Source organism: Leptonychotes weddellii, chromosome 8 (genome assembly GCF_054177405.1).
Source record: "Leptonychotes weddellii isolate Sample4059 chromosome 8, ASM5417740v2, whole genome shotgun sequence".
NCBI lineage: Eukaryota > Metazoa > Chordata > Mammalia > Carnivora > Phocidae > Leptonychotes > Leptonychotes weddellii.
The window spans coordinates 59209779-59224231 of NC_138376.1; the positions used below are offsets into that span (position 1 = coordinate 59209779).

Sequence of the window (14453 nt, forward strand, 5' to 3'; positions counted from 1 at the left end):
TAAGATGAGAATATGGGGGAAGAATGCCACCAAAGTGTAAATGCAGAGAATATCTGTTATACTAGCTTTTCTACTTGTAAGGCATAATCCAGGGAAATAAGCATGAACATCGTATTTGTGCTATTAATTAGATTCAGGAAATGCCTAAGGAAAGTGGCTTTTTCACTGCATACTTGTGCAGTAGAAGGATATCAGATACTTAAGTTAGCACTTAGATAAACTTTCCTTATGCTATGGTTTCATACTACAAAAATATATATCAAAATATAATTATAGCATTAATTGGTACTTCCCCCTTTTTAATTAAAAAGAAAAGCAAACTGCTGTAGAAGCTTTTATTTCTTGTTTTTTTTGATTCTTGCATAGTCTGGACTTTTTGGACTTTTGGATAGAACCATGGCAATCTCTTCCTCAGACATTTTTAGCCTACCTATTCTGTCTTTTCTTTTTCTCATTTTCTGGGACTTTTGGATCCGTGCTCAGTCTGCCCTCCAGCCACATTCCTAATTTTCCCTCTGCTCCAGCCCTGATCCCATTTACTACCAGTGATACACATAACACTAACTGGTTTGGCTCAGCCAGAATCCCCATCATCGTGCCCATAGCGGGGCTCAGTCACTGGAGTGTATTTCCCAGGACTGAGGTTGGAGAAAAGCATTGTGAAAACTCAGGAAATGGTTTGAAAACCCTGGACTTTTACTTATTTATAATATTTCTGAGTCCTAGTTATCTGAATCATCTCTAATCTATCCTGTGTACTGTCAGGTGACTTAAAAAAAATTCATTCCTTTTTTGCCTAGGAAAATTGATTACTCCTTGCTTATTAGAGTAAGTTTGGCCAGACCTTTAATACCCTCTCTCCATTTTACTTAAAACATTTGTTGAAGTATTATGGCCTATCAACAGCAACTATAAATTTTCTATCTTTAGAACATATAAATATTGAAAATCTCAAATTTTGTTATCTGTAAAAAAGAAATAAACTTTATCACTGCAATGTAGTAGTGGCCTCAAGGTCAAAACTGTGATTATTTTGAACAAGGTTATGAATAGGCTCTCAGGAAATATACACATCTCTGAAATCCTATGTGTAATTTGGTGTGTATGTATATTTTTGTAGTGTTGGAAGACAGTCCATAGTTTTTATCAGACTCTCGAAGGGGTCTGTGACCTTATTAAGCTCCCTAATACTAGTTCTTATCTAAGCCTGCCTTTCTTTTGCTGCCCTAAAATGCTCAAATCCTGAAATACCAGTACTCTGAATAAATGTATACTTAGCCACTATCAGATAGATTTATATTCTTAAAATTTGTAAACTGTCAGAAACTAGAGGCCGTCTCTTAAATCATTTTTAAATCCGAAGTGCCAAGTGTGTAGCATAGCTGAGTGGCTCCCATAAATGCTGATAACACATTCCATATGATCCATGATGTATACATTTGATATTTAGCAATCAAATTCTAGACAAAATATATTAAGTTTGCATTTGAAAGGAAATTTGATGATTTATTTGTAGTCAGATAATTTTAGTAGTCTCAATTATTTTGCATTTTTGGGATAGTATAGCTAAGTCTGGTAGCTAAAGACTAATCTTTGTCATTACTTTTTAAAATAGGAGTCCTTTTGATAGAGAATTCCCTTTAGCAAAAGATGTCGACCTTAATAACTAAATGTTGTCATGAATGATAATTATTATACTGCACTGTAATAGATTGGTGTTCTTGGGACTATAGTAACATCTAGGGCTTAGTTTTCCCTTTTACTAAGTTCCTTAAGTTTCTGTTTTATTTGGTTTTTGCTACCCCCACTTTATACTGCTTTGTTATATTTCTTTTACTTTTGAAAATGGACAATGATGATAAAGCTAATGCATAATTATGTTAATTACATATTACATAAGTAAACTATTTGACAGGAATTATTACCAAAAGAGAAACTGCTTTTATTTGCTTATGAAATAAGGTACATGAATCTTGGATCTTGGAATAAATATTTTTGCCTAAGCCTTTTAAATTTTTCCCTAGGTCCTGATGAATAAGTATCTGGGGAATGAAGATTACTGCATTAAAATGACATTTATTTTTTACTTTGTTAGGTAATTTCAAAAAAAGTAAACAACTTCTTCATAAAGCTGTAGAATGTGGAGCAGTACCACTGGAAATGCTGGAAATTGCCATTCGGAATTTGAACCTTCAAAAGAAGCAGCTGCTTTCAGAGGAGGAAAAGAAGAGTTTATTAGGTAAATGTATTAATGTGTGCTACTACTTTTCTGTGGTAGATTGTCTGTAAAAAAAGAATACAGGGTAGTATTTTATTTATTTTTAAAGATTTTTTATTTATTTGAGAGAAAGCATATGCACAAGTGAGGTGTGGAGGGAAGGGGGGAGCAGAGGGAGAGGGAGAAAACCCTGGACTTTTACTTATTTATAATATTTCTGAGTCCTAGTTATCTGAATCATCTCTAATCTATCCTGTGTACTGTCAGGTGACTTAAAAAAAAATTCATTCCTTTTTTGCCTAGGAAAATCGATTACTCCTTGCTTATTAGAGTAAGTTTGGCCAGACCTTTAATACCCTCTCTCCATTTTACTTAAAACATTTGTTGAAGTATTATGGCCTATCAACAGCAGGGCTCCATCCCAGAACCCCAGGATCATGACCTGAGCTGAAGGCAGACGATTCACCAACTAAGCCACCCAAGTGTCCCCAGGATAATATTTTAAAGAAAAATACCATCTTTGTAGAATGATCAAAATCTAAATTTTAGATGTAAAGGAGGTAGGACTTTTAGAAGTAACAAAATATTTATTAACCCTTTTGGAATTTTTTTTCCCCCTAATCAAACTCATTAGTAACACATTAAAAACAATCTAAGCAAGAGGTTAGGGGTGCCTTTATTCTGGGGAAACAGGTATGTCATGAATCAGTTGCGAAGTATAGTTAGAGGATTATCTTCATAACATCTTCATGTCTGCATATCTTATTTGAGGACAAATGTTTACCATAAATTATCTTTTTAAATATTCTTATTTCTGAGATTACTTTTTTTGTGTATTCCTTATATCTTTATGAATTTAATTACAATTTAAAAATGTTTACAACATCTACAGTATTGACTGTTCAAGAATCATTCCCCAGTACACTTGGACACTTACAGAATAGGAACATCAGTTGTGATTCCAGAGGACAAACTACGAAAGCCAGGTTTTTGTATGGGTAAGGAAACTAAATCTGTTTTTTAAATGTTCATCATATATTTACATTATTTATACACCTGCATATGTATTTTAATGTTACGGTAATAACATTAGCAATTAATAGAAACACATATGTTAATATTATTCTTTTAAAAATTGGGGTATTTTCTTTCTGTATAGAGAGAACATGCCCCCTCAAGATGCAGAGATAGGTCATCGAAATCCCTTGAAACAAACAAACAAAGCTAAACGAGTAAGTTATTTTTAATCTACCTTGATTAAAGTGATAGCAGTGAGGTATATGTTTATTTCCTAGTTGGTTACTTAATCTTTCAAAACATTTTTAGTCATGCCCATTTGGAAGAGTCCCAGTTAACCTTCTAAGTAGCCCGGATTATGGGAAGACAGATGGTTCAGTTGTACCAAGTTTTACAAAAAGGTATGTTTGAATTTTAATTTTTTGTTTTCAATACTTAAAGATTGATGATAGAATGGTCACAAAGTCTTTTATTGCCTAATAGTAATTTTGATTAAATTTTTATTTAGTATTAAAGGTTACCAAGTCTCTAAATGCTATTAGGAAGAAAGGAATGACTTTATTTTACTTTTTCACTCATTAAAAATTAAAGGAATGGGAGTGCCTGGCTGGCTCAGTTGCTGGAACATGTGACTCTTGATCTTAGGGTTGTGAGTATGAGCCCCATGTTGGGTGTAGAGATTACTTAAAATCTTAAAAAAAGAAATTGAATGATTAACAAATTAGGAAACACAGCAGAAAAAATACTAGGTCAATATTAAACTTAAAAGTTTATGCAGATGTTCCTGGGGTAAAAACTCCTGTTTGGACATTTCTTGCTGATGGATAGCCTCTCTGGTAATAATCTCTTCCTCATGTGTATGAATGTCTTCATAGCAGGGGCAGGAACAATTTCTTTGCTAGCAGGTTCAAGGAAAAGAGCTCCTATCAATGGGAAAGATGATGAATTCACTCATTTGCTTCAGAGCCCAGGGTATCAAGAGGTGGAGAAGGGCAGGTAGAGATAAAATATTGTTCATCACATCCAGTGTGTTCTCCTTCCTTCAAGTTGAGTGTTTATCCCCTTAAAGGAAGTGGGAATCTAGTAATCCAGCTTAGCTAAGGAAGTTTTTCTGTTCTGTTCTTATCTCTAATCATTCTTGATTTCTTATTTCTATTAGAAAAGGCTCCTTGGATTCCAGAGAATCGTTTTGCAAATAAACTTCAGAAGTACACCTGCTTGTTCTTAGTTGACATCCTCTTTAATTAAAATCCTGTCATGCTTAGGGCTTGACTAAAGATAGATACTAAGAGAGGATTTTGGTTATCCAAAATCTTATGAGATGACTTTTGTCTTCTCCATTTCAAATACCTAGCTGAAGAATAAAGGAGACTTTCTCCCACTATAAAAAAATAAGAACAAAAACAAACCAGCCATTTTCTTGGTGCTTGTTATGTTAGACTATATGCTAACCACTGTGGAGGCCCATGGGAAGGCTTATACTCTAGTTCTTAAGCTGTTTGCAATCTGAAGTGTAGTTTCACCTACATACTGCTGTCCCATTCTCCTTTACTACAGTTATACTTAGCTGCAACTCTTACTTAATACATAATGAAGTACTACTTACCTCTATCCCTTTTGTCATTTCCCAGCTCCTAATTTAGTTATATTTGTACTATAATCATGCTATTTTTTAAAAAAAATTTTTTTTTCAAGAGATCTTTCCAATTAAGTGTACATCTTGCTAAAAAGTCAACTTTAAAATGGAAAAAAAACACACTGAAAAGATTAATTTCAAGGTAAGCATTAAAACTATTTTGTTTTGTGGGTAATAGACAGACCTCTGGATCAGAACGCCGAGATATGATTGTGCCTGGATCTAAATCAACTGGAAATGATTCCAGTGAATTGAGACATTTAAAGGTATTTTAATTTTTAAATCTCTACATGGAGCAAGGGTTCCTGATCCAGGATTCATGAAGTTTTTTCTGGGAAAAGGGTCCAATGGTGTTTCTGCAGTCCCGAGAGATACAGGACTACTAATGGAAAGTGATACAGAAGTCCTAAACTGTTCCTCCAAAACTGAGGTGGTAGCAAAATGATCAGTGATCTCCTGGGATAACTTTGAAGTAACAATTATTATGCGTATGTTTAAGCAGATTACTTGGCCTGGATTTGGGAATAGGTTAGGGAGCCATTCCCCCCAGTTTTTGTTTCTTGGTGTGTTTAATCATAGGATCTGACAAGGCATCTTATACAGCAATGAGGGTAAATGTGATGTGTCTTTGTAAATTCAAAAGATACAATTTTATTAGTCTCTGATGCACTGATTTTTAGGGGTTATACTATTCTTATTGTACTTGAGTTCAACCACTGAACTCACAATGTGGGTCTTTTCAGTTTGTATTTTTTGTGATTCCTCTCTTTCATGGTCTATGCTTATTTTAACTAATCACAGCTATCTTAGAGTATAGAAGCATAATTATATCAAAAGTTTACTTTTTGGATTTAGAATAATTACTGTTTTAGACTTACACAAATCTTAATTTTCACTAATGTTATTTTTGGGATAAAATATAATCACAGTAACAAAATAATGAGGCATGTCTTATGTTGGATTCAAAATTTCAATCTCTCTTGGGGCGCCTGGGTGGCTCAGTCATTAAGCATCTGCCTTCGGCTCAGGTCATGATCCCAGGGTCATGGAATCAAGCCCCGCATCGGACTCTCTGCTCGGCAGGAAGCCTGCTTCTCCCTCTCTCACTCCCCCTGCTTGTGTTCCCTCTCGCTGCGTCTTTCTCTGTCAAAAAAATAAATAAAATCTTTAAAAAAAAAAAAATTTTCAATCTCTCTTTTTAATTGAATATATTTTAGCAGTTGATTATGTCCATTGAAAGCACATTGCCCAAATATATGGTTATGGACATTCCCGATGCTCTAGTCAATAATTCAAGAAATTAATCTGTTCTCAGTTTGTGAGTCTACATCTGATAATAGTAGGTAATTTAGTTAGCAATCTTTTCACGTAGATGAGACTTCAGTATTTCGAACACTAAGACAAATTAGTGCTGTTGTTGTTTATGAGACTTTATTTTTTTGATACCTTATTCTTTTTATGTAGTCTATTCAAAATATCCATTCCAAGGAACCTCTGATGTTAGATGAGAAGAGTTCTGAACTTATTACTGATTCAGTAACCTTGAAGAATAAAACGGAATCAGGTCTTCTAACAAAATTAGAAGGTAAGAGAAACAAGATAAGCTTCCTTAATTAAGAATACCACTTTAGGGACGCCTGGGTGGCTCAGTCGGTTAAGCGCCTGCCTTTGGCTCAGATCATGATCCCAGGGTCCTGGGATTGAGTCCTGCATGGGCTTCCTGCTCTGCAGGGAGCCTGCTTCTCCCTCCCCCTGCTTGTGCGTACTCTCTCTCTCTCTCTCTCAGATAAATAAATAAATAAAATCTTAAAAAAAGAAAGAACACCACTTTGTTGCTTGTGGAAGTTGACCAGCCATCTAAGAATTACAATGTAAGACTGTATCTATATCCCTTTATCTTGTGTGCCAGTTGAATTAAATAGAATGTATGAAAAAATATTGAATTCTGTAGCAACAGAAGTTTATTTGCCTACAAGGTGCCTAGAAAGAAGAGTGGAGGGAAAGTACAATGGGGCTGAGTTAGATTTCTCAGTTGGCTTGACAAATACTTTCTGGAAAAAACAGAAGCTGTATTGCCTATAGGACAGTTCTCTCTTTTCTCTTTTATCAAACATTTGATTTTCCACCATATGAGTACTATGATAAATTTTCTAAGGGTATATAAATGAATGAGACAGGGTCCCAAGGAGATTGCCATCCAGCATGGAAGAGAGACTGATAAATATAATGCTGTGTAGAGTTTAGAGAGTGTTATGAGAACCACATAAATAAAATACTAAGAATTCAGAGGAGGGAGAAACCTGAAGAACCAATTGGTTTAGGATAAATAAGAAAATGTTTTGTGGAGGCAAAGAAACATGAAGAACTGTTTGGGTTTAAATAGGAAGAAATAGCAGTGATAGAGTATTTCAGATGGAGAGAATAGCAAAAGCAAAAGAATAAAACATTTTGGAACCAAAGACAGTCTAGTTATGTGAAAAACTATAACAGGTCATGTAAAAGTGGGAGATAAGACTAGGTAGACTAAACACCAGGCTTAAAATTTTTTTTGTAAACATCAGAGTACCAATAACGATTTTTGAGCAAGATCACGAATTGGATGATTCTTGCCCAAACAGGTTGACAGATTGACTGTATTTTTTTCATTAATTGGACTGAGGAGGAAAACTGGGACAAACTAGGCTTGCCGAGACTCTTTGGTTTCCAAACTGAGACTTTCCTGGTGTTAGCCCTGGAAGTTCCATAAATCATCTTACCCTCAGTCCCTAACAAACTGGGACTGTTAATTGTCCTAGAATAGTCTTCTTTTGCCATTATTTTGACTCAGAATAGATTCCTATTTCTAGTATTTGGAGGAGATTTTCATGGCATCTGTTATAAACTGGTATTGTTGAAAAATCATTTTTACCAAATATGCTTGTTAATAGTACTAATCTGACACCTAATTTAATGTTTTTCAATAAAAGCTTGTTGAGTACCTACCTACACAGTGCCAGTAATACTTTATTATATAGTAAAACTTCCAGTCACAAAACTGCCCAAATCATAAGAGTATATAGCCCAGTGAAATAGCATTTCAGGGGCACCTGGCTGGCTCAGTCGGTTAAGTGTCTGCCTTCGGCTCAGGTCATGATCCCGGGGTCCTGGGATCAAGTCACATGTCGGCTCCTTGCTCAGCGGGAAGCCTGCTTCTCCCTCTGCCTGCCGCTCCCCCTGCTTGTGCTCGCTCTCTCTCAAATAAATAAAATCTTAAAAAAAAAAAATAGCATTGTAGTCATACACATTTCTTCTGAGTGTATTCGAAGAGTGGGGTTGTAGGATCACAGGATGTGCATATGTTCAACTGTGGCGGATAGTGCCAAACAGTTTTCTAGAATGGTTGTACTTTTGACCAGCAGTAGTTTGCTCTTGCTCCATATTAGTCCCAATTGTTTTATTGTTGGTTTTTAATTTTAGACATTTGGATGCTGCTAAGTGATAGATAGCTCATTGTGGTTTTAATTTCTGCTTCTCTGATAGCTTACGATGTTGAACATCTTTTTCTATGTTTATTGGCCATTTGGATATCCTCTTGTGAAGTTCTTGTTTGAATCTCTGGCCAATTTTTCTATTGGGGTTTTCTTTTTTTTTCTCATTGATTCCTAGGAGATATTTATATCATCTAGATACATATCCTTTGTTGGATAGATGTGTTACAAGTAACTTTTCCCATTATGTAGTGAAGACTTTTTAGGAAAAGAATTCTTAAATATTGTGCATTTTAATTTATCAGTCTTTTCCTATGTGGTGTTTCCTGTCTTTAAACAAATCTGTTCCTATAATGATATTTCCATATATTTTAAATGATTTATCATCTTGCCTTTCACATTTAGATTTATATTCTATCTGAAATTAATATTTATATGTAAGATGAAGTATCAAGATTCTGTTGGTTTTTTTCCCCATGTAGATATCCAGTCGGTCCAGCATCATTTATTGAAAAGACCCTCTTTTCCCTCAGAAAATTATAAATTAGATGATCCTGTGTGTGATGTTTGGTTTTGGATTCTTTGTTTCATAGTTCTTTTTATCTGTCTTTGTGCCTGGGTTCTTAATTACTGCAATAAGTATATCTGTCAGTTGTAAAATCTTCCAACTTCATTCATCTTTGAGGCTATATCAGCTATTTAGGGCTTTAGGGTTTCTGTATAAATGTTAGAATCTATTTTTAAAAAATGGGATTTTGACTGAGATCCTAACAGGACAGGTTGACATCTTAACAGGTAAGTTTTCTCCTCCACTAACCTGGCATATCCCTTTATTCATTTAAGTAGTATTTAAAATGTTATTGAGAATCATTTTCTGTGTTGAGACTTTTCTTATCTTTTGCTAGAGTTATTCCTAGATATCTGACATATTTTTGATGCTGTGATGAATAGGATCTTTTTTTTTTTAATTTTTTTTATCCTCTACTTCTTGTTGTTGGTATATAAAAATATAACTGGTTTTAGTTATTGATCTTAAATACAGTGATGTTTGCTAAATTTACAGAATAATTCTAATATTTTTCTATGGATTCTTTCATGCTGTTTGAAAATAACATTTTTTTCCTTCTAATTCTTTTAACCTTTTTTTTTTTTTCTTGCTGTATTGCACTTAACACCATAATGATGAATAGAAAGGATGATAGATGGCGATCTTAACTCATTCCCTGTTGTAGAGGGAAGCTTTCAATATTTTATCCTTTTATGATAATTGCTATAGATTTTTGTGGCTACTGTTTATCAAATATCAGAACAGTGAATTTTACTTTATACTCAGTACTGTTAGGTTTTTTTTTTGTGACTGAGTGTTGAATTTTATCAAATGCTTTTTGTGCATTTGAGTTGATCATATATTTTTCTTCTCTGTTGTGTTATGGCAAATTAAATTGATTTTAAAAGTTAATCAAACTTTGTATTTAGGAATAAACAACTTGGTCATCATTATCCCTTTTGTATATCAGTTACAAATATTTGTTTAGGATTTTTGCATTTATTACGGTAGGAATGAATATTGATAATCATAGGAGAGTAAATATATTGTTGAGGCTCTTTTGTTCAGAGACCATTAAGAAAATAAGATACAGTCTAGTTTAAGGTAAAATTTTTGTTAAAAAACTAGAGGTCTATGAAAAGTAGTGGATTAGCTTTTCTCTATTAGCAAGACCTTATGAGGTATATATATTTTTAAATTTTTACTTATTTGTTCGGTGTTTGCTGGTGAAGACCAGAAGTATTTAAATTCAGAATGGCTTCTGATAAAGCTCTAGGTAGCAACTTAGGAAGATGGCTGTGGCACCTAAGTAAAATTGATTTGCTAAAAACAAATTGTCAGCAGCTGGCTTAAAGTTTTTAGTTTCCTTTTTTTGTTTTGTTTTTTAAGAGCAAAGTGCTAATACAGTTTGTAACATGTTCTGTAGTTCAGATTTAATCTTGTTATTATCAAATATTCTTTCCATTTATTGATAATAACCACAAATGCAATTTTAGAAACTAAGGAACATCAAGAACCAAAGGTTCCAGAGAGTAACCAGAAACAGTGGCAGTCTATGAGAAAGTCAGAATGTGTAAACCAGAATCCTGCTGCATCTTCAAATCAGTGGCAGATTCCAGAGATATCCCGAAAAGTTGATACAGAGGTAACTTTCTTTTCCTCTCAAGTGTAGCATTGCCGTTGTTTGTAATGTGGATGATCATGTTAAATGTTTTCTTCTTTTATTTAATCCTTATGTACCATAGTTAGTGGAATAGTTTAAAGGTTTTTTTTATTATTATTCACAAAACAATGATTACTAATAGTCACAGATTCAGTAGAAGTGTATGTTAAGCGGAAGTCTTTTATTTTCAGTGGTGTTTCTAGATTTCTGGTAAACTGGTGCAAGGGGTCAGCAAACTACAGCCTATGGGTCAAATCTAGTTCCCAGCCTGTCTGTAAAAAACGTTTTATTGGAACACAGCCATGCCCATTCATTACTGTCTATGGCTGCTTTTGAACTGTAAAAGCAGAGTTGAGTAGTTGAAATAGAAGCCACCTGTCTTAAAAAGCCTCAAATGATTACTTTCTTGCCCTTTACAGAACACGATATGCTGATTCCTGAACTAGTGCAATGCTGTACCAAAGCATTTGACAATTTCCTTTTGACATCCCCATGGATAAAATAGGATAATATAGACTAGACAATATATATGAATTTATAACAGGTTGAATGATCATTCCTAGTGGCCAGAGGTCATTTTAGAAGGAATAATCTGGTAGGCTACTAGAGAGCCATACCTATATAGTCCATGGTTATACTTTCCTCGCTATTTCTTTTCAGTTATATTCTAACTGAGTGGTTCACACATATTTTGGTCTTGGGGTCCTTCTTATACTCTTAATTATCAAGGCCCCTAAAGAGCTTTTATTTATGTAGGTTATATTTATCTGTATTTACTATATTAGAAAATAGAACTGAGACATTTTAAAAATATCTAATAACTTATTAAAAATAATAAATCTATCACGTGACTATAGATATACTTTTAAGAAAAATAAGTATTTTTGTGTTTTCTCTCATTGAGGTATAATTGACATATAACATTTGTTTCAGGTATACAACCTAATGATTGAATATTTGTATTATGAAGTGATCACCACAAGTTCAATTAATATCTGTGGCCATACAGCTACACAATTTTTTTTTTCTTGTGAGAACTTACAAGATTTACTCTCCTAGCAATTTTCAAGTATGCATATACTATTAATAACTGTAGTCACCATGCTATCTTCATAACTTGTTTATTTTGTAGTTAGAAATACCTTTTATCTTTTGACCCCCTTCACCCATTTCTTCTGCCAACCCATCCCCACCTCTGGCAACCATTAATTTGCTCTCCACATCTATGAGGTTGTTTTAGATTTCACATATAAATGATACTATGCAGTATTTGTCCATCTCTGTCTGGCTTATTTCACTTAACATAACGCCATCAGTGTCCATCCATGTTGTCACAAATGGCAAGATTTCATTTTCTTTTATGGCTAATAATATTCTGTGTGTGTGTGTGCTTGACATTTTCTTTATCAATTCATTCATCCACTGAATTGACACTTAGGTTGTTACCATATCATGGCTATAGTAAATAATGCTGCAGTGAACATAGGGATGGGTGCATGTATCTTTTCAAGTTAGTGTTCTCATTTTCTTTGAATAAATACCTAGAAGAGGAATTGCTGGATCATATGATAGTTCTATTTTTAATTTTTTGAGGAAGCTCCATACTGTTTTCAATCCGTGGCTGCACTGATTTGCATTCCCACCAACAGTGCACAAGAATTCTCTTTTCTCTACATCCTTGCCAACACTTGTTATTTCTTGTCTTTTTGATAACAGTCATTGTAACAGGTGTGAGGTGGTTTTGATTTGTATTTCCCTGATGATTAGTGGTGTTGAACATCTTTTTATGTACCAATGGCCATCTATATGTCTTTGGAAAAATAGGTCTATTTACATCTTTGGCCCTTTTTCTGGTTGTATTGTTCGCTTTTACTATTGAATTATAGGGGTTCATTATATATCTTGGATATTAACCCCTTATCAGGTATATGATTTGCATATAGTTTCTCCCATTCAGAGGGTTGTCTTTCATTTTGTTAATGATTTCCGTTGCTGTGCAGAAGCTTATTAGTTCGATATTGTCCCACTTACTTATTTTTGCTTTTTTGGCCTTTGCTTTTGGTGTTAGATCCAAAAAAAATCCTTGCCAAGATCGACATCAGGGACCTTACTGCCTGTATTTTCTTCTGGAAGTTTTGTGGTTTCAGGTTTTACATACAAGTGTTCAATCCATTTTTTTTTTAAATTTTATTTTATTATGTTAATCACCATACATTACATCATTGGTTATTGATGTAGTGTTCCATGATTCATTGTTTGCGTATAACACCCAGTGTTCCATTCAATATGTGCCCTTTTTAATACCCATCACTAGGCTAAACCATCCCTCCAACCCCCTCCCCTCTAGAACCCTGAGTTTGTTTCTTAGAGTCCATAGTCTCTCATGGTTCGTCTCCTTCATTTTTCCCTTCCTACTATCTTCTCTCTTTTTTTTTTTTTTCTTAAATATAAAGTATTATTTGTTTCAGAGGTACAGGTCTGTGATTCATCAATCTTACACAATTCACAACGCTCACCATAACACATACCCTCCACAATGTCTATCACCCAGCCACCCTATCCCTCTCACCCCTCACCACCCAGCAACCCTCAGTTTGTTTCCTGAGATTAAGAGTTCCTCATATCAGTGAGATCATATGATACATGTCTTTCTCTGATTGATTTATTTCACTTGGCATAATACCCTCTAGTTTCATCCACGTCACTGCAAATGGCAAGATTTCATTTTTTTTTTGATGGCTGCATAATATTCTATGGTGTATATATATATATATACACCACATCTTCTTTATCCATTCATCTGTTGATGGACATCTGGGCTCTTTCCATAGTTTAGCTATTGTAGACATTGCTGCTATAAACATTGGGGTGCAGGTGCCCCTTCAGATCACTACATTTGTATCTTTGGGGTAAATACTCAGTAGTGCATTGCTGGGTCGTAGGGTAGCTCTATTTTCAATTTTTTGAGGAACCTCCATACTGTTTTCCAGAGTGGCTGCACCAGCTTGCATTCCCACCACCAGTGTAGGAGGGTTCCCCTTTCTCTACATCCTCGCCAACATCTGTCATTTCCTGACTTGTTAATTTTAGCCATTCTGACTGGTGTGAGGTGGTATCTCATTGAGGTTTGATTTGGATTTCCCTGATGCTGAGCGATGTGGAGCACTTTTTCATGTGTCTGTTGGCCATTTGGATGTCTTCTTGGGAAAAATGTCTGTTCGTGTCTTCTGCTCATTTCTTGATTGGATTATTTGTTCTTTGGCTGTTGAGTTTGATAAGTTCTTTATAGATTTTGGTTACTAGCCCTTTATCTGATCTGTCATTTGCAAATATTTTCTCCCATTCTGTCAGTTGTCTTTTGGTTTTGTTGACTGTTTCCTTTGCAGTGCAAAAGCTTTTTATCTTGATGAAGTCCCAATAGTTCATTTTTGCCCTTGCTTCCCTTGCCTTTGGCGATATTTCTGGGAAGAAGTTGCTGTGGCTGAGGTCGAAGAGGTTGCTGCTTGTGTTCTCCTCTAGGATTTTGATGGACTCCTGTCTCACAGTTAGGTCTTTCATCCACTTTGAGTCTATTTTTGTGTGTGGTGTAAGGAAATGGTCCAGTTTCATTCTTCTGCATGTAGCTGTCCAATTTTCCCCAACACCATTTGTTGAAGAGACTGTCTTTTTTCCATTGGACATTCTTTCCTGCTTTGTTGAAGATTAGTTGACCATAGAGTTGAGGGTCCATTTCTGGGCTCTCTATTCTGTTCCATTGATCTATGTGTCAGTTTTTGTGCCAGTACCATACTGTCTTGATGATGACCGCTTTGTAATAGAGCTGGAAGTCTGGAATTGTGATGCCACCAGCTTTGCTTTTCTTTTTCAACATTCCTCTGGCTATTCGGGGTCTTTTCTGGTTCCAT

At 34.8% G+C, this 14453-nt stretch overlaps 1 protein-coding gene across 5 annotated transcripts in view; it reads left to right on the forward strand.

Moving 5' to 3' along the window:
- Positions 1–14453, forward strand: part of TTK (TTK protein kinase) — a 78147-nt gene that overhangs the window by 41202 nt on the left and 22492 nt on the right. For all 5 annotated transcript variants that reach the window (XM_031018588.2, XM_081828580.1, XM_081828578.1 and 2 more), the window contains exons 5-11: positions 2096–2239; positions 3111–3216; positions 3378–3450; positions 3545–3636; positions 5050–5137; positions 6336–6456; positions 10382–10530. In XM_031018588.2, the coding sequence (XP_030874448.2) occupies positions 2096–2239; positions 3111–3216; positions 3378–3450; positions 3545–3636; positions 5050–5137; positions 6336–6456; positions 10382–10530 (773 nt within the window). The remainder of the gene's footprint in view (positions 1–2095; positions 2240–3110; positions 3217–3377; positions 3451–3544; positions 3637–5049; positions 5138–6335; positions 6457–10381; positions 10531–14453) is intronic.